Source organism: Pocillopora verrucosa, chromosome 13 (assembly GCF_036669915.1).
Source record: "Pocillopora verrucosa isolate sample1 chromosome 13, ASM3666991v2, whole genome shotgun sequence".
NCBI classification, from domain to species: domain Eukaryota; kingdom Metazoa; phylum Cnidaria; class Anthozoa; order Scleractinia; family Pocilloporidae; genus Pocillopora; species Pocillopora verrucosa.
In genome coordinates this window covers 9,085,837-9,104,949 of record NC_089324.1, presented here as the reverse complement: position 1 = coordinate 9,104,949, position 19,113 = coordinate 9,085,837, and the positions used below count along the sequence as shown (strand labels likewise).

General features: G+C 36.5%; 1 protein-coding gene across 1 annotated transcript in view; it reads left to right on the top strand.

Annotated features, from left to right (window-relative positions):
- LOC131773885 (alsin) overlaps positions 1-13,674 on the top strand; it is a 28,011-nt gene extending 14,337 nt beyond the window's left edge. Inside the window, exons 14-32 of the mRNA XM_059089852.2 lie at positions 523-596; positions 1,326-1,392; positions 2,825-2,889; positions 3,275-3,418; positions 3,918-3,983; positions 4,796-4,897; positions 5,934-6,098; positions 7,017-7,128; positions 7,260-7,337; positions 7,975-8,102; positions 8,834-9,113; positions 9,813-9,970; positions 10,118-10,378; positions 10,629-10,677; positions 10,990-11,054; positions 11,612-11,675; positions 11,765-11,853; positions 12,182-12,278; positions 12,954-13,674. Coding sequence (XP_058945835.2) covers positions 523-596; positions 1,326-1,392; positions 2,825-2,889; positions 3,275-3,418; positions 3,918-3,983; positions 4,796-4,897; positions 5,934-6,098; positions 7,017-7,128; positions 7,260-7,337; positions 7,975-8,102; positions 8,834-9,113; positions 9,813-9,970; positions 10,118-10,378; positions 10,629-10,677; positions 10,990-11,054; positions 11,612-11,675; positions 11,765-11,853; positions 12,182-12,278; positions 12,954-12,989 — 2,100 coding nt within the window. The 3' untranslated portion in view covers positions 12,990-13,674. The remainder of the gene's footprint in view (positions 1-522; positions 597-1,325; positions 1,393-2,824; positions 2,890-3,274; positions 3,419-3,917; positions 3,984-4,795; positions 4,898-5,933; positions 6,099-7,016; positions 7,129-7,259; positions 7,338-7,974; positions 8,103-8,833; positions 9,114-9,812; positions 9,971-10,117; positions 10,379-10,628; positions 10,678-10,989; positions 11,055-11,611; positions 11,676-11,764; positions 11,854-12,181; positions 12,279-12,953) is intronic.
- Positions 13,675-19,113: the final 5,439 nt, after the last annotated feature.

Here is a 19,113-nt window from a genome sequence, read left to right as displayed (position 1 = left end):
GGCCAATTTTAATAAGTTGAACTGTTTTATTTAGAGCTAAACCACTTTAGGTAGTTCAACAATTTTATCTAGTTAGACCAATTGAAGCTGTTGGACCATTTAATTTTATTAGTAAAATCAGTTCAAAGGATTTTAATTTTAACCATGCAGTTGGATTATTTTTCTAGTTAGTCCATTTTAATCAGTTGGAACATTTTATCTTGTTAGATCTTTTTAATGGCTTAAACCATTTCTAGTAGTTGGAGCATTTTTCTAGTTTCATCATGTTAATTATTTGGACCATTTTATGTATATAGACCATTGTAACCCACCATGTTTTTAGTTTAACCATTTTAACTTGTTAGATTTTTTTAATCAGTTGGATATCCACTAGATCATTTCTGCCAGTTAGACCAGTTTATCTAGTAGGAGGGATTTAATCATCTGGTTAGACCATTTTCAACTGTTGGACCATGTTTTCAGTTTGACATCTTTTTAAAACCTGTTTGAATCAATTAATCAATGGTATTATTACCTTTCAAGTCTGCAAAAAGCTTCCAAGCCTTTCCTCTGACTACTGTTTGGGCTGAAGGGGTGGATGACACAGAAGGAGTCTTGTGAGTTGATATCATTTAATGAACATATAATTGATTATATTTTCCTGTTAAGATTTCAATTTGTGGAAGTAATCATAGTTACATTTGTTTTTATGTCACTATCAAGCTCAAAAATTACCTTATTTCTTGTTCTATTCACTGGCAATTTACACTTTTGACATTTTGCTGATCCTAGCAGTATATTAAATTTGTGTTTCATTTGAACCCAGCAGTCAGCAACAACATGCATCAGAACAAGCCAATTTATTTCTTGGTCCCATAGCCATGACAAGGAAAATCTTTCTGTAGGACAAGCATAACTTTACTTTTATTTATCTATGAAATGCAATAGAGTCCAGCTAACTCAAACTCCAAAGAGAAATAAAAATGATTTGGGCAAACAGGGTTCTGAGTTATTGGGGTTAAAGTTGAATTTTAATTACCCTGTTTTTAAGATTCATGTACAAGTCATGTAAATATTGTATTGCATCATTATGAAAAATACAGTGATTGCATATTAATTATATTTGTTATGATGAATTCAGTTTTATTAGTAGTAACCAAATGGTTTGATTTAATTAACTGATCCTCAGTTAATGGTCTTAAAGGTGAATTGAAAGAACTGAGAACTTCACTATGGTTATAATAATGCATGCATCATTGTTCAGCAGCTTATTGATGGAGCATGTCAAGTAGTGGCCAGGTTAACCTAGTACTCATTCAGTCATTGAATGTATATTTATGCTTCAGGAATTCAATTAAAATCACAACACCAGAAGAAGTTTTACTTGTCTGTGCTCCGTCAACAGTTGACAAGGTAATGATTAGCAAAGGATTAATCAAATGTTACAGGTTGTATATACACACAATTGCAAACACCTTGACCATAAAAATTATGATCGTGGAACACTCGGACCCAACTGCTTTACAGGAAATGCTAGTGCAACTATGTAATCAGTGATTTACTTTTGCCTCTATTCATGAAAAACTTTTGTGATGATAGTTCTTTTTTTCCAAGAAAGTATGCATAGCTTTCATCATTCACTATGTGCTAATGATAGCTAATGTGTCAGTGTGTACCCTAAGAAATGTGGGGTCTCATCTTCCATTGTAAATGCTTTTTAAAGTGTCAAAGTTTTTCTCAGTCAACTTTACACTTGAGTGCAAAAACATTGACACTTAATGCATCCACAATAAGCAATGAGACCTTATGGCTCTCTGGTTACAAACATGCATGAGCATTTAATGAACAATGGAAGCTAAGTGAATCAATGAGTACTTGTATGTCTGCTCAAACATTTCCCATAAAGCCATTGGTTCTCATCATTCATGGATCATGCTCTTTGTGTGTCAGTGTTTTTGAATTGAGCATATACCATTCATCCTGTTGCTGTCAAATCCAATCATCTTTTGATAATTTTGATTATTTTAATATCCTATGATAAAACACAACTGCATTTTGATTTATCTCATAAATTCATATACCATATAATTTACCAGTAACTTAAAAAAGAACTCAGTGACACACAGTGCTAGTATTTCTGTTACGCTTTATTTATTTTAATTCCAGAGAAAATTCAAAATGATGTTGTATTTAAGACAGAAGCATGCCCAGTTAGTGGTTTTAGTTTTCAGGGATTTCCTCACCCAGGATGACAGCATGTACAGTGTAGAATTACGTGTGGAGAAAAGTCTTTGCTCATTTACCCTCTGTAAGGCAAATCATTTGCAATATTCTCAGCTCCTTTGTCTCTTTTCTAAAAGAGGACAATCCTTGTCTCTCTTGTTCAAATTAGGGAAAAATTAATAGCTTCCAGTGTAAAACTGAGATATCACTTTCTGAAGAGTCTAAATATTCTAAATTGTCAAGGCATTCATATTACTTTTTCCCAATTCCCCCCTCAACACTAGCACTTACTTTCATTTTTCCATCCTAGTTTTCGACAAGCGAGTTCTCTTGGGATATTGAAATTGATTAGAGCATAATAAATCATGACAGTCACTGGTTGTAGAGTATGTAACATTAAATAAGTACAGCACCTTACTACCTGTAAAAAAAGGTTAAAAGAGAAAACTCATGTATTTTACTGATATCTTGGACTAAAAACATTGTTGGAAAAAGGCACTAATTCAGAAACGGGGAAAAAGAATGTCAACCTATCAAAGACTATTTGTGGTTGCCACAAGAATGATTTGCCAATTTGATTTGGCACATCCATCAACTGCTTTTCTTTATGTTTGTGTTCTAGGCAGACTGGTTATTGACTATTAATCAAGCAGTGGCAGCTGTCATTTCAAGAACCACAACATATAGGTAAGTGCAGGGTGCATCAGTTGTCAGTTGCTGTTAGTTGAGTGTTGTTCCAAAAATTTGGTACATGATTCTCAGCATTATTGATGTTAACAATTCCCATTCTACAATAATTTTATTATAGTTTTATGTTAAACTTTATGACATAGTTATGCAATTAATGGTTCATGTGATCCAAATGCTTGACTGTTACACAAGGATATGTTTTAGCAAGCTCTGAATTCCCAGTACCATGATAGCATGAACTTACACATTCAAGTGTGTTTGCAAGTATATCTGTGCTCAGAGAGAAAACATGATCTCTCTCTTGACACAGTTGGTAAAGAGAAGTTAAAAAAAAGCCTCTGATTTTTAAATGATCTTACTGGTCTATCCTGTTGTAATACAGACTTGGAGGTGACTCTGTCAATGTCAAGACTGGAAGCCTTGCACCAGCTGCAGCTCGAGAAGCTTCATATTCCTATGGGCATGATTCTGTTTTGCGTGGAGCAAGTTATCATGGCATGTGGTTACAGGGAAAGCCTCATGGCCAGTAAGTGTTAATTGTTGTAAAGAGCTCCCTGTAATTACTTTTATTGATGTCATTATCTATTACAAATCAAGAAATCATTTTCAGTTTCATCTCTTGACTTTCCTTGACAATGAATATTTTAATTTTAGTCTATTATTTTCAGAAAAGCTATTGCATTCTGTATTGATTTAGAAAGCTTAACTGAAGGGAACTTGAGGTTTCAAATTAACTTGAAACTTTTTGATGATTCATTTATTTTGACTGGTTGTGAAATCTGATTGGTTAGAAAATAATTGCCTCCGGATTTTCACTAGCTGCTGGAGAAAACAATTCGACCTGTCTGACCAGCTACAAGCTTTTTCCAATCAGGCAGATCAAATGGCAAGTCTGATCCTACAATCTCCTTTTGTCCTTTAAATAAGGGGTTTCGACAATCATTTTGATTGACTATTTCTGGTGTTGACACAATAAGAGGAGTTATGTTTACTTTTTTAAGTATGATGAACTCTTTTTTTCTCAGTGGTGAAATGCACTGGCCTGATGGTCGGCAATACACTGGAGAATTTAAACATGGCCTGCAGCATGGGTAAGTGAAATGTAAAGTGTCCCTGCAGGCTATGATTTTATGGGGTGTAGATACAAACATCATAAATGAAGATCATTCTTTTGATAATCTATGTCCTTATTTCTTCAAAATTAATGAAGAAATAATTTACTGTACTTTCTGAGTACTTTCTCTCCTTGATATCTTTTTTTATATATTTCAATATCTTAAAGTTTTCAGCATGTTCAACAAAAACATTTCCTTTCTTGATATTTTGGTCAATGGTTTGGCATCATCCTAGTTTATAAAAGATAGTATTATCTGACCAAGCCAAGCACCTCGTGACAAAACACACTCAACCTAATGAAAAAGGACAATATTACTCATTTGGAACCAGGTGAAGTGTATTGATGTAAACTCATAGGATTAAGAATCCATCCACATATCACCTCATCCAAATAACATTAAAAGTGAATTTCCTAAAACATGGATGCTTACAATCAAAATGCACAAAAGGCAGTCAGTAACAGCACAGAAATATGAAGGGATCAGCATCTCCTCGTTGAAGTAATAATGAAGATTGAAATACATTGATGATGGCAAGCCAAAATGCACTAATAGCCTATGTTTTTCATTGGTGCACACTGAATATATTTATTAGCTGGCAAGCACAATGAACCAACATTGTTACCATGAATACTGCTGAGACTACTCACATTGCAGTGTGATTCTGTATTGTTATGTGAATATTGTCTTTACAATGATTGTTATCACACAACTGGAAATTGTGAATGACTGCCTCTCTATTAAAGGCAAATGATTAAGCATCATTTCTTTTTTTAATTATGTCACAGAGAAGGGGTCATGATCTTCCCACCCAATGTTGATAATCATGGTAAAGAAAAGTATGAGGGTCAGTGGGAAAATGGAAAGATGGCTGGTTATGGTAAAGTGAGGTAAAACTTTTGAGTTTACTTAACTTATCGTATATCAATGTACCTCTGTATCAACCATAGTATGCCACAGCTATTGTTTTTATTTTTTGTAAAACATTCAATAAAGTGATGGCAGGGCATACTTGTCTTGACTAAGCATGAAGGGGATGAGAAATTACTTAAATATGTGCATATTTAATGAGCCAAACAAAGAGTTATAACTTGTGTGTGTGAAAAGGCTTGGATGACATATGGCATGCATGTGAAAAAGCATGTGTGCAATGAGACATTGCTCCTTAAAGAGCATACTCACACACTGATCTATAGCTCTAAATTGCAACATACCCTTTAACTTTTAATTAATTTCAATACCAGACATTTAAAAAAAGTCTTGCATTGAAACAAGCTAAAAAATTTTAAAAAAGTGAAATTCATGAGAACTCAACATTATGAAGCAAAAAGAGTAAACAAGCACCTTATCAAACCTGTGAGATTGGTACTTAAAGAATTGAAGTTTGTTTATAAGAACTATAACAGATTCCTGATACTATTACTTCTCAAAGCCATTGGCTGTGACTTTTGCTCAGACCTATCAACATGACAATTGATGAGGCTGACTGGCCTCATAAATAGTTCCAGTTTTGAGGGTCTAATTACAAAAGTGCACAATGTCTTAAAAATGCCATGGGAGGACTTTCCTAAACTTTCAATTGTTAATGTTGTGGTAGTGAATGTAAAGTTATCAATATCAACAACATTCAGGCTCAATTGTATTTAAAATACTCAGAATTACTCTGACTTTGACTTTTTTTTGGTTTGGTTTTTTTGCATTTGGCTTAATGTCTATTTAAACACTTGGGTTCTTCATTCATCATTTGAAGTACACTAACAGTAGTGCACAGATCATGAAACCATTACCATTCACTTCAATTAAATTAAAGGTAAAGAACCATAAATGACTTGGGGGACTGCAGCAGAAGCCTGTGTATGAATACATGTACATGCAAGTATGTATATGTATATAGTTTGCTAAAACGTTTACACCTGTGTGTTGCAGCTATTCTAATGGCGATGTTTATGTTGGTGACTTGTTTGACAACCAACGTTCTGGCCATGGAAGCATGAAGTCTGGCACTTTTTCTTCAGCGGGGGCAACACTTTACATTGGAGAATGGCTTCGTGACAAACGATCTGGGTATGGAGTTTTGGATAATGTCTTAAGGTAATGTTTCTAAATTCTACTTTCAAATAACATATTGAATAAGTTGAAAATAAACAATTAACTACACACATGTATACAAAACAGCCAAAATATTTTGTGTGGAACCACTGAATGTGCACAGAAAGCCACAGAAAGTGGCCTAATGTCACAAACTACCTGCTTATTGTAAGAACTGACCAATCGGTAATATGGAGGCAAACTCTATTTTCGTGGAAAATTCGCCATACGAAATGATACACCTACAGATGTCTTCCCAGCATAGAAAAAAGGCACTAAAATTTTTTTTTCATGCTTCAATCGGCATGGTGAACTAATTTCTTCAAAGAAAAAAAAAAGGGCTCCCACAAAGGACCACATGTTGATTTCACTTTTTTCACTAATCTTGAAATCTCTGCTGTGTTAGTGTGTCCAAAGAAGCATTGATGCTCTAGAGATTGTTCCAGGCACTTACTTACTTTGTGTCATGAGCAGGAGACCGCAAGCTAGATTTCAGCAAGTGAGGGGAGTGAGCGTGTAATTGTGGACCTGTTGTGTGCTCACATTGCTCACAGGCTGGAAAGGCTTTGGCTTCTCCGCTCATATCACAGCGCTACTTAGAGCCTATTCACGAGCAAAATTGGAGCTGCAGAGAAGTTTAGGGAAGGGCTTTGAGAAAATAGACAGTCTGGGTTTTTGCAGAGAAATTGAATTTTGTCCGTTATCCCGAAACGGAAATTTGTCATTCACCGAGATTGAAGCAGTTGAAAACAATTTGTTAATCTTTGTACTATGATGTTTAGAAATTTATCAATTCTACTCTATGACACATATAGTGAAGCCCAGTCAAGTGTTTCTGCAAGAAATTAAATTTATTTCTAACATTTGTATTCATTTATTTTCTCTTTTATGGTGATTATTTACTTTCTGTTAATTTTGTAGAGGAGAGAAGTACCTTGGCATGTGGGAGGCAGACTTTCGTACAGGCCCTGGAGTGCTTGTAACACTTGATGGCATCTACAATCAAGGAAACTTTTCACAGAACAAACTAATTGTATGTACTTTAAGTTAGCTGCATATTATGAAAACTTTGTGTTATTTATTGTCGTTTGTGATTCTGTTCTCTGCAGTGATATTGATTAAGCTTCAATATTAAAACATTTCTTAATATGTTTCTTGATTTAGGGTAATGGTCTTTTACTGTGTGATGATGACACAAAATTTGAAGGAGAATTCATAGGTGATTGTTTGTTGTCTGGAAAGGTAGGATTTTATGACCTGAAGCGAACTAAGTTGTTCATTGTCAGCAAATTGAGATGAAACGATGTGGTTTAACACGTATGTAGAATTGCAACACAATGTTACTCGGAGGTGAGATTCTGGTGTTTGAACGTTCCAGTAAGTCTTGAATCTCTAGATTTTGTTTACTATAAACTTTTGACTTAAATTCAACCTGTTACTTATTGGAGTTGATATCGAACTTGTTTAGTCAAGATGGTCGGATATTGGCCCGGCCTTCTCCTTATTTTGAGTTTGTCAGGATTCACGAAAACCGAAAATGTGACTTGTCCAGTTTCCAGTCATCTTTTCCTCGTGCTTTGTTAAGATCGCGTTTGCACTGTTTATGGGATAACTAGCTATCGAATAAATTCTCCTCATTTTACGTTTGTATTCATCAGAACCAGTTATATCATATACTTTATGCTGTAACTTCCCATATTCACAGATAATATTCTAAATACCTGGTGAGAAAACGATAAGCCCAAAAAAAAAAAAAAACGATGGTCGCCTCCTACTTTTCAAAACCATCCGGCCTTGGAAACATATTGAAGAGTGGAAGTAGGCTATTTGTTGTTTCAAAGTAGATCATTTTCAGTGATTGGTATTGTTTCCTCTCAAGGGAGTCCTTACAATGCCAAATGGGGATTATATAGAGGGTACCTTTACTGGCCCGTGGGGAGATGGAATACGAATAAATGGCACATTTCACAAACTAGAAGCAGGAGGATCAGCAAACAAGACAACAAGGTCTCTTCAAAGAACAACTATTATCCAAATATTTTTCAGTATTATCATAAAAATTAAAATCATTATTAATGAATGATATGAGTGCGATACTGCTGCCCAAGGCTTCGACTTAGCATTAATTTGCCCGTAATCTTAAGATTGGGTTTCAGGGTACGCAAGGCCACCCAATTCGAATGAGGCTGACCATCCCAGTATTTGGCAAAATTAGAATATTTCCGAATACTAATTTTCTACTCTGTATCTTATCGGAAGCGTTTGGGTGAAGAAGACAACTGGAAAAGGAACGCGCACATCCAGACTGAACTCTCGCTCTCTCTGAGACTTCTTTCTTTGCTGTTCCCTTTTATTTTTCGCTTGACCAGTCCACTTTGACGAGTAGGAAGTAACGGGGAGCGAACCATTTTAAGGGGATGCCCCTATACTCATAATGTCTCAGCTATGACCGTGTCATATAGCAAGTTCTTTATACAATAATACTTTCTCTGGCGTAGTTGAATTCATGTTAAGTAATTTTTGTGAAGTAAGAGGGCCCTTTTTAAGGGAAATGCCATTTTGATGTAACAGTTACAATGGCGACATCATTATCCTTTCGTTTGAATTAATTATCTTCACCTGCACGGTGAAGATATTAAGTTTTTGAGTTTTGAGAAATTCTTGGTTTCTTTGATATCTAGAAAGCAAATCGATTTACTCAAATAAAATTTTGAGGGCCATTTTTTTTAAATCTTCAGACGTTCAGTTACATACAACCAATGCCTGATCCCCCCTCAGAAGAAGTGGATGTCGTTATTTTCTCAGTGCCGTAAAGCCCTGGGATGTAATGGTGATCAAGATGCTGACCTGTCGGTCGTTTGGAAGTCCATATCAGTTACATTGAGAAGTAAGTTGGACTCAAAACTGACGCAGAGTGAGAAAGAAATCATTCTAGAGCTATTGCAAAACAACAGTGAAATGGAACAAACTGCTAGAGTCACAGGAGATTTGGAAAAGTTGCACTCGTATCTATCAAAGGTAACAGCAGTTTTTATTAGCTGTTTGTACAGGCACAAGAGTAATGAGCCTTCAACTCATTTTCAAACCTTGACACAAGTTCATCGCATTATTGTCAATCCATAAAATGCATTCCTCTCCAATTCTCTAAATGATCAACTAAATAAAATTAAGAGATGAAAAAGAGTCGTACAATAATAACAATAGTAAAAATAATATGGATGGTAATTTGATGATAAGGATAATGGTAATGATGATAACACTGACGATTGCTAACACTTATAAGTGTATTGATGAACTTACGCCCCCTATATAAGGATGACTAAGTACAGAGTTCCTCGAAATGGTCGTAATTCCCAATAGCTTTGGTGTCAAGCATTAAATCTGTTAGCAAATTGCTATCTTGAATGCAGCACTTGCTCATTAAATTTCGCAGTTTTGAATTTTGACACAGCAAAATAATCTAAATGTGTAAAAGAAGATCACTTTAGGTAATACACTCTTAACATTCTATGTTTAGGTTATTATAATCGAATTTGTCAGTTTTTGTTAGTGACCCCCGTAACCGTTGTTGCACTGCAAGAGATGAAATAATGAACATAAACTTTTACTACTGGTTCTCTCTATCACTAATTTGAGTAAAAAAAATATTAGTCACAATGTCATTTAATCAGTAATTAAACAAGTTCAGACGAGTTAAATTACTTTGTGTTTTTGCAGGCGATGAACACTAAGCAGCATCCAGTAGGACAACTTGTAAATGGACTAATTGATGTGTTTCGAGCAAGCTACATTGGTATGGGTACTCATAGAAGACTGTTACCTCACGCTGTGGCAGAAGTGAAATCTTTTGTCATCAGGGTATACAACATTATATGGTAAGATGACATTTGACTGACAGGATTTTACTCCTGCCTAAACAATACATGATGCAAAATGTCTTTTTCTATATTTTTCATATACTTTTCTTATTTTTCTAGTCTTTTTCTTCTTCTTTATTTTTCTCTTTGTTTTCTTTTTTTCAGTCTTCTATTTCCCGAACTTCCCAATGAAGAATATGTGCACCTAGATACTGCCACACTGTCGGGTGTATCCAATCACGGTACAGAAGAGGCTGCCACAAGCAGCGTTCTGCTACACCCCCTGCTCTTCCCCAGGCTCTATCCCCCACTGTTCACCTTGTACGCCTTGGATAATGAACGAGCAGACAGTGCATACTGGGAACAAATCCAGCTGCTAAACAAGCGCTCAGACTGGGCACTAATGACTTATGTAGGCATGAAAAGGTGAGATTCCCCACAAACATGATAACTCTGTTAAATAAGTTGATAGCTGTTTTACAAAATGGATGATTCTGATTGTGGTTATGTTTTGTTACTCCTTAGTTATTACAAAATTACACAATTAGAACAAATGGTTCCGTTATACTAATTTGTGATTTAAGTTAATAGCTGTTCGTTGTAGCTGTGAGCAGGTCTGTTGTAAATAATGCCGTGATGCCGCCGTGATCGTAATAAATATCGTTACATTCTTCAGGCAGTTTTGGCTTACTAAAGAACAAGATGTGGGAAGTCGTTCAGACGAGGTAAAGTTACAATGACACAGTTTGCCTCGGTGTGAATGTGAAAACAGAAGTATACGCTCGCTCTGGAAAACTCGTTGAATGCTGCAAATTAGGTATCACTGAGGGCCAAAACATTAACTTTGCGTTCTGCTATTCGCTTGCTTTAGTTTTTCCCTCATGTTCTGTTTGTTCACTAAAATACCCCTTGTCCTTTAGGCTGTTGGAGAGCTACAAGGATCCCGTGTAGTCCGAGTCATAATTAAGACAAAGTTGTTACCTTCATCTTAACATAGAAGGATTTCATGTAACCTTAACTATTTGTGACAATTTTAGGTTAAACTGGAAAGGAGAGAAGCAGAGCATTACGTCAGTGCTGTGGAGTCCCTTCGGCAGATTAGGTACTTTCCATTTTGTTTTTTGTTATAAATGTCTTGTTTAATGTAAGATGATGAGAAGACTTGTCTATCCAGCTAAGCCGGACTTCTTGTTTGGACGACATGAAACATACCCTTAAGCTATCTCTATTATTAAATTTTGTTTGATAGAAAGCTAAAAGTATGCTATCAATAAGTTTGAGACTAAATGGTGGATTTTCTTTATTGCGTCTGATCTTAGTTTTCCTAAACGACCTCTTAAAGCGAGTCCTATATTTAGACCGGAGGGAGAAGTTTCTTCTGAATTAACTATGACGAAACCTTCGTGAATTTTTTATTAAAATTCAAGCCTTCGTCTTGAGTTTGTTGTTTTGTTGAATTGATGGTTTCTTCAGTTTCATGCCCCGCTGTTTTTATAAGTGGACTTAATTGTTATAGTTGAAGCGGAGTTATGGCGATATTTTGCCGGTAATTCTAAATTTGAGTTTAACATTCGAACTACTTGCAACCAAGCGTGTTGTTGTAATGCTTTCTTATCATTGGGACCCTTCTCTAACCATTCACGTATTTTTTCATTACAGCACAAAATTTAGCCCGATGGAGAAGCTTGGAGTGTTAAAGTCAACGTTTGAGCAGATTAATCAGGTAAGTTGAACTTCTGTCAAGATCGACGATCATGTTAATGATTGAACAGTTCAACATAACTGGTAACTTTGTGTTTGTCTCTTGGGAAGGAGGTTAACTCATTTTGGCAGGGAGAGAAGAAACTGGTCTCTTTAGATGACTTGTTTCCAGTGTTTCAGTTCGTGGTCATCCGAGCAAGGTACATTGTTTCAGTTCTAGTTGATTGATTGAACGGAATTGTTTGCTCACATTATTTTACCTTTATGTCTGTATGATTTTGTGGTCGTTGTAGTGAGTTTTTATTCGTCAATAACCATCTTTCGATGATGTTTAAAGTAGCTAAGAAAATAAAATTGAGATTATGAAGTAGAAATGACCACTATGTTAATAACGCATTTAAAAACTGTGCACATTACAAGCCTCGGGAGATACACCTGATGACTCACTCTGGCTTTTGTAAGGCATTTATAACTTTCCTATCTTTAAGCCCAAAGTAGATCTGATTCCCCTTGTTGTTTATTACATAGAATACCCCATCTTGGTTCAGAAATTCAGTTTATCGATGATATGGTAGACAGTCATGTCCATGTTGGCGAGCAGGGACACATGTTTACCACGCTTAAGGTACAGTTCACGCCTGACCAGCACAACATTTCGCTACAAAATTGGACCCCCCAAAAAATTATCTTTTCCCCGATTTTATGTACTAGTTGTTTGATGTGTTTGTGCTGTTAAACTGGTGTAAAAAATACTCTAGTCCATCATGGTACCACGACAGTAAGAACTTCTCCTGTGAAAAAAGATCGGTAAATTACAACGTCTCGACTGTCCTTCGAATATTAACACGTATACTACGAATGAATATAATGAGAAAAAGTGCAAAAATGTTTAAAATCAATAGAGAAATCTTGAAAACAACAGATTATGCTAGAAACATACATACTTCTGATTGTACAAAGAAAGTAAATTTTCTCTCGTATCAAAAAATACCCGTATACACTACCTAGAAACATATTATTTAGCCAGAAGATATGTAAGGCCTCTATTTGAGGATTGATAATACGCTAAAAGAGTCAAGAGCGACCAAGAGAACGAAACTGGAGAACTCTTGAAATCCTGGGCCCCAGGTCCCAGAAAATTCCAAACATCTCACTTCGTCAAAGTCAAACAAGTTTGCTATGTTTTCCAACGTTACTGGGATCTCTTCTGAACTACAAATGCTGGTTTGCATGTGGTTATTTTTGTCGCCTATTGATGTTAAGTTCATAGTTACTAATTTTTATTCTTTTCGCTTCACAGGCTGCTATTTTCCAGATACAAAATGAGAAAGGCTGATGATTCATTGCTGTGATAGAGTCACAAATCAAACATTTATTCAACTTGCTATCGTCATAGCCGTTAGAAATGGAAAAGAGGCATTGTTTGATGACACCTAAAAAGCGCAGCAAATATTTCCATCAACACCTTAACACGTTTTCTGTTCTTTTCTATTTTATGTGTCGTCTTCCATTTCAACCCACTCATAGGTATTGTCCACGAAACTTGTTCATTTTATCATTTCTTTGCTAATTTAGCTAGGTAACATTTCCTTTTTCTTTTGCATCATTACTTTGAATTAAGCTGTAAATGGTGGGGCATAGACTTGACGTTAAGATGAGAGCATTACATCATACGGTTATTGAGGACACAAAGAATGGCGGAAAGCCTCTCTCGATTTGAGCTACTTCTCTCCGGGTTGGTCGACGACGTTTTCCTCATTATTGATAGCCAGTTGTTACAAAATCGGACTACCCCACTATCTCAATTTTTCAAATTACTTAAAGATATTCTCATCAACTGCGTGGTCAAGGCTTTCGATCATTTGAGGAAAAGCGTTCAGAGGAATTCGGGTTCTTGTTTCGTATTAGAATACGTTCCCAGTTTTATAATTTAGGATCCAATTCACTTATTTAAGTCATAGATAAAGTTATACCTGTAGTTTTAACTCGTGTAATTACGCATTTAGAGTCAAACTTGTAAAGTCAAGAATTCAATAAAAAAAGATTCTTGAACACTAAGACTAAGAACACTACAAACAATAAGGAATCAATCGCAGCCCGCCCTACGCACCACGTTTCTAACCAGCTTATTTTAACTCTCCTTCTATCAGTTTTCACTGTTTCCTGGAATGATCCAACTGGTAATAGTTATCCAACCGATCAAAATGCCAAACTAAAGAAAATGGCCCGACTGATGGTAGGCATGGTCTAGTCTAATTTGATAAAATGGTCCAACGGGTTAAAACTGTTCTAACTAATTAAAATGGTACAAAGCATCATATTGTGGTCCACCTTGTTTGTGGCCATAGAACCAGTCAGCGCATTGAGAGGATTCTGAAGACGATTTCGAATTGAAGGTGTTCAAGGTTTTTATCCTCAAAGTTTATGGAAAAGGCAAAACCTTAATTCTTGAGTTTGATGCGAGAAAATCGTTAGACAAAGGTCATCATAACCCTCTCGTGTGATAAGGAGATAATGAAGACGGATCGTTCCAGATTCCAAGAAGCTCATTTCTCCACTGGTGTGTTTAAAAATCCTGAAGCAACTAATGAAGATGTCTTCAACATCTTTGAGAAGGAAAGTCAGGAACTGCTTCAAAACTTCAAAAACAATGAGAGCAACTGAAGAGTTCAAAGGGTAATCTCCCACGATATTCATCATGTAGAGTCCCAACTGTTTGGGGAATCATCTTATGTTTGACATTGTTGAGATCGCAAAGAAGAACGTCAAGAATGAAGATGAAGAATACTTTCGATGGTGCATTCTCAGACACCTCAACCCCTTTCAGTCAAACCCTCTGAGAATCTGACTTGAAAGATGAGGTGGATCAGTTGGATTTCTCTGGGATTGAATTTCCAATATCCTTGGTTATTCTGATGGTGTGATTTCCCCACGGAGATTAAATTCCGATGAACATGAGAACACTGTGAACCTCCTCCCCACCTCCAACAATGACGGGAAGAAGCATTAATGACTTATCAAACACATGACCAAACTTCTTTCATCTCAAATTTCAGGTCAAAATGGTCGAGTTCGCTTCTGCATGAGATGTCTGAATTCCTTCGGAAGCGTTGAGGCAAGGTCCGAACACATCGAAATCTGCCAAGGACATGAGCCAGTCACGGTCCTCAAGCCTGATGATGAAAACGTGAAATTAAAAAACATGAACTACAAGATGCCAGTTCTATTTGTCTGTTATGCTGATTTCGAATTTTCCACAGAGGGGATTGAAACTTAAAAAATAAAAACCAGAAAAGAGTTTTACAAATGAATATGAGAAACACGGGCCTTCAGGATATCGCCTCTTCTTTGCAAGCGAGAGAGCGAAAAACTAGTTTGATATGAAGCCAATCGTGAGACACAAAAGGACTGAAGATTAAGATCTTGCAAAATAATTCGTCATTCATCTTGGGAAAGGTGTAAGAAATATCTACCATATCCATCAGGATTGTCACGACAGGTGAAGATACCACGAATTTCGAGAACGCCAAAACATGTCACTTGTGAGAAAGAATTCTTTGATGAAGACGATGAAAATCCAATAATCAGAGACCACTGTCATTTCTCGGGAAGGTTCAGAGGTGCTGCAGTCTGAAATTCAAGAAGCCAAAGACGATTCCTGTTATCTTTCACAACCTCTCCGAAGAATCAGATTGAAAGAGAAAGTTAACATACAAAAGCTCCAATACATTGTTGATATTTCAAAGCTTTGATTGGTGAAGGTGAGGAATAGGAAGGGGAAATAACAAGATTGAGCTTTATCTTGGAAGACTCGGCGAAAAGGGTGAACACATTGTCACTTTCACCCAAAAAGGAGGAAAAAGACGATATTTTGCTGATTGCCCATCACTTCAAGGAGTCATCCAAAAAGGTGAGACAATATCAAAAAAAAAACAACAACAACGATCGACATTGACACGGAAAATGTACATCCAAGATTACTGGCTCATTTTTTGCAAACAGAATGATATTGAAACTCCAATGTTGAATTAGTACATCGAAAATCATGAAGCGAGAGTCGCTGATGGAGTCTTTACAATTCACGAGAGATCAAGCATAAGAAGAGTTTTTGGCTCTCATTAATGGAAGGAGGAATGTAAAAAAAAGAAGCCGATCCCGAATTGTTTATCAAACTCAAGAGAGAGATGAAAAATGTTCAAATGGAAAAAATGAAACAACCCAGATTTGGTTGAAAAGGTAAAGGAAACAAAAGGGGAGAGTTTTTTCAATATCGGGGGATCAGTTGTGAATCACATCATGTGGGATCTTGAGAATCAAGAACTGATCACAATGTGTGAATATCTTGAGAAATTTTATGGTCTCATGATATATAGGAAAGACTTTGAAGGAAGGCTTGATGATCTTTTCGAGGGGTGTATTAACGAGATCAAGAATGCAATTGGGGTTTACCTCAAGATCCTTGAAAAACCCATGAAAAAGCAATTCGAAATCGATCTTGAACGAAAGGAAATGAAAGAGTTAAAAAAAAAAAGCAACAAGAAGACATATTGTGCATCCCAAAAGCCGAGGAGAAATAAATTCCTTTCAAGAAAAAAAATTTGGGAAAGATTGAGTAAGATTGGAAAAGATGGGAAAGTGAAGTCGATTGATATGAAGTTTGACTTCAGATTCATGCAGTCGTCTCTCGCCAAGGTTGCTTCAAATCTCCACAAAAATGATTTTCGATGCCTCAAGAGATATATTAACTACACAGATATGATGACGAAGGGGGTTTTCCCATACGATTGCTTTGATTCAATTGAGAAGATGAAAGACACGAAGTTGCCACCAAAGGAAGAATTATTTTAAAGGCTTTGTAATTAACAGATCAAAGATGCTGAATATGAACACGCTCACTTTTTGGCAAAAGTTTGGGTGCAAAATAGTGGCAGATTATCACAATCTTTATCTCAAGACACGTTCTTATCCTCGCAGATGTTTTTCAAAACTTCAGAAAGGTTTGCATGAACAAATACAAGCTTGATCCTGCGTGATATTTCACATCACCTGGCCTGGCTTGGGATGCAGCCCTCAAGAAGACGGGTATCACTCTCGACCTTTTGAGAGATCCAGACATGCTCTTGAAGTTTGAAATAGGAATCAAACCTGATTCTGCGGAATCAAGGTGGACTCAAGAAATTGTCTACTATGTGCTTATGTAAGAGAGATGATCCGCCAAACTTACCCCACTTATACCTCTTCTGGCACTAATCAACATTGTAACAAAATTCTCAAACGTGATTTGTTGTCACAACCCCGATTTGAGCACTTATAGGACAGTCTACGCGTCATGCTTGTTATTGGACAGTGTAATAGGACAATTAAAGGACAGCTAACGCATGCCTGTATAAGTGGACAGAACGCGTCATGGGCGCGCGCTGTTGTCTCGCATCTCGCCGAGCTAACTATTTTTTTTTCAAGAAAAAACGCATAACCGATGTCTAATTTCTTACTCAAATGTTGTCATAGTTTTGATTAATTAGTAACAGGACTTTGTGTCGTCCAATTCTGTCTGTAATCATACTCGTGCTTAATAAATCGGACTCCCGCTTCACTCAATCTGTGATTACACACCTTATTACACCCATTTTGAAATCACTGGTGGTTCCTGTAATCTGATTGGCTCTAATTGGTGCAATTTATTCACGAATCGCACTATTAGTTGCTTTAAATCGCATCTTTTTCCCAGCCAATGAGAAGGCTACACTAAAAACAAAAAAAAATCAGATTTCAAGGCTTGTTTAAAGTAACCTATCAAATTTCAGGCAAATGAAAGACAAAGAGTATCATGTGGCAAATTTTGCAACTTTTGTTTCCAAAACTCTTATTTTTTTCCCTCCATAACATGGATGAATTTAATTTCAAACCGGCTTGGTACCGCATCAATAAAATAATTCAACTGACCAAGCCTGTATTTGGGCGATTTCAAAATGGATGTAATAGAGAGGTAATTGAACCTCGTGTCGTGCAATTTTGGGCTGAAATCTTACGCGCGATTTCAAATCGAACTCACGCTCCGCGCTCGTTCGATTTTGAAATCACGCGTATGATTTCAGCCCAAATTGCACTCCATTCAGTTCAATTACCATTATTAATAGGACTCCACTTGGTCCTATACCATTATAAATCACGCGCGTCATTTGATCTGTTCACGGTACATTTTGAGGTGGCGAGAAGCAAGGGTGTTTAAGGAGGCTCCATAGGGTTTTTAGATCGCGCGTGATTTGGGTCCGAACAAAGCGCGAGCTTTAAGACTGTCGACATGCAAAACAAACATGGCAGCTCGATACGATCGCACGATTGTTATCTGAAAAGGTGTTATAAAAAAATTTAACTCGATACAATATTTATGTGATAAAATAGGGATCTTTCGGGCAAGATTTATCGCGATTCTTTCAGTGGAATTTCCTATTATTTGGTGGACCGTCAAACATATTTGTGCCCTTCCTAGTGCCTGATGATAAAATAAATTTCATAAGACCAAATTTGAGAAAACACAAAATTGCATATAGCGAAGAAACTGCCTTGGTAACCCCTATTTTTCCGGCTTTTAAATGATCGGCAGGACAAATTGTGAAAATTTTGAGAGAATTCAAAGAAGCAAATTGAAGAAAATCAAAGGGAAAGCCAAATTATCACTGACGAGCACCTCCCTGCGTGTAGCCTTAGCTTTAAGAACGAAAATCATTTTGATAGTATTTACTACGCCAAACGATAGTCCGAACCTTGCTCATCGCCTCTTGATGGCTTTCAGTGACCTAGAAAAGCGAAAACATAAAAAGTTTTTCGAGAAACATTACGCTAGCGCGCGCCAACATTAAGCAAAAACCCTATGAAGCCTCCTTGAAGTAACATTTTAAAAAAATCTTGATAGGTAGAAAGTCGCGAGAGAATGGTACAATTTGAGACACAATTTATGAAAAAATACGCAATTTTTAACGAAATCGACTGAAATCGCTCCTCGAGTCGTTGCTTTCAAGGTCAATTTGCATCATCGTGCAAGGGGCTTTGTGCACGCATTTAGCCATATCTTTTTTTCCCTTTAGTAGATTTTTTAAAATTCATCTAATTTAAAGGGAGTCATTGCTACAACATAGGTCACCGTGCTTGTTAATGAGCTAAACACCATCGTACCCCTTTCCTAGTCCATGTATTGAAAAACAATACCTTGTTCTCGCTTATTTGCCTGATTACTTCATATTTATGCACAGTACAAAATGCGCAGTGCAATACTATGGTATCACTTCAAGAAATAGAGTGCCTAGATTTTAAAACTGTCAGGGTCCAGCCTGCAGAGCCAGAGAGTTTTCGGAGAGCAACGTGGGCATATGTCCACTTGTCTCTATCTAGACCATTTTAAGAAGTTGGACCATTTTACCTAGTGTGATCCCGTTATGAGACCGTTTTAAGAGGTTCAACTA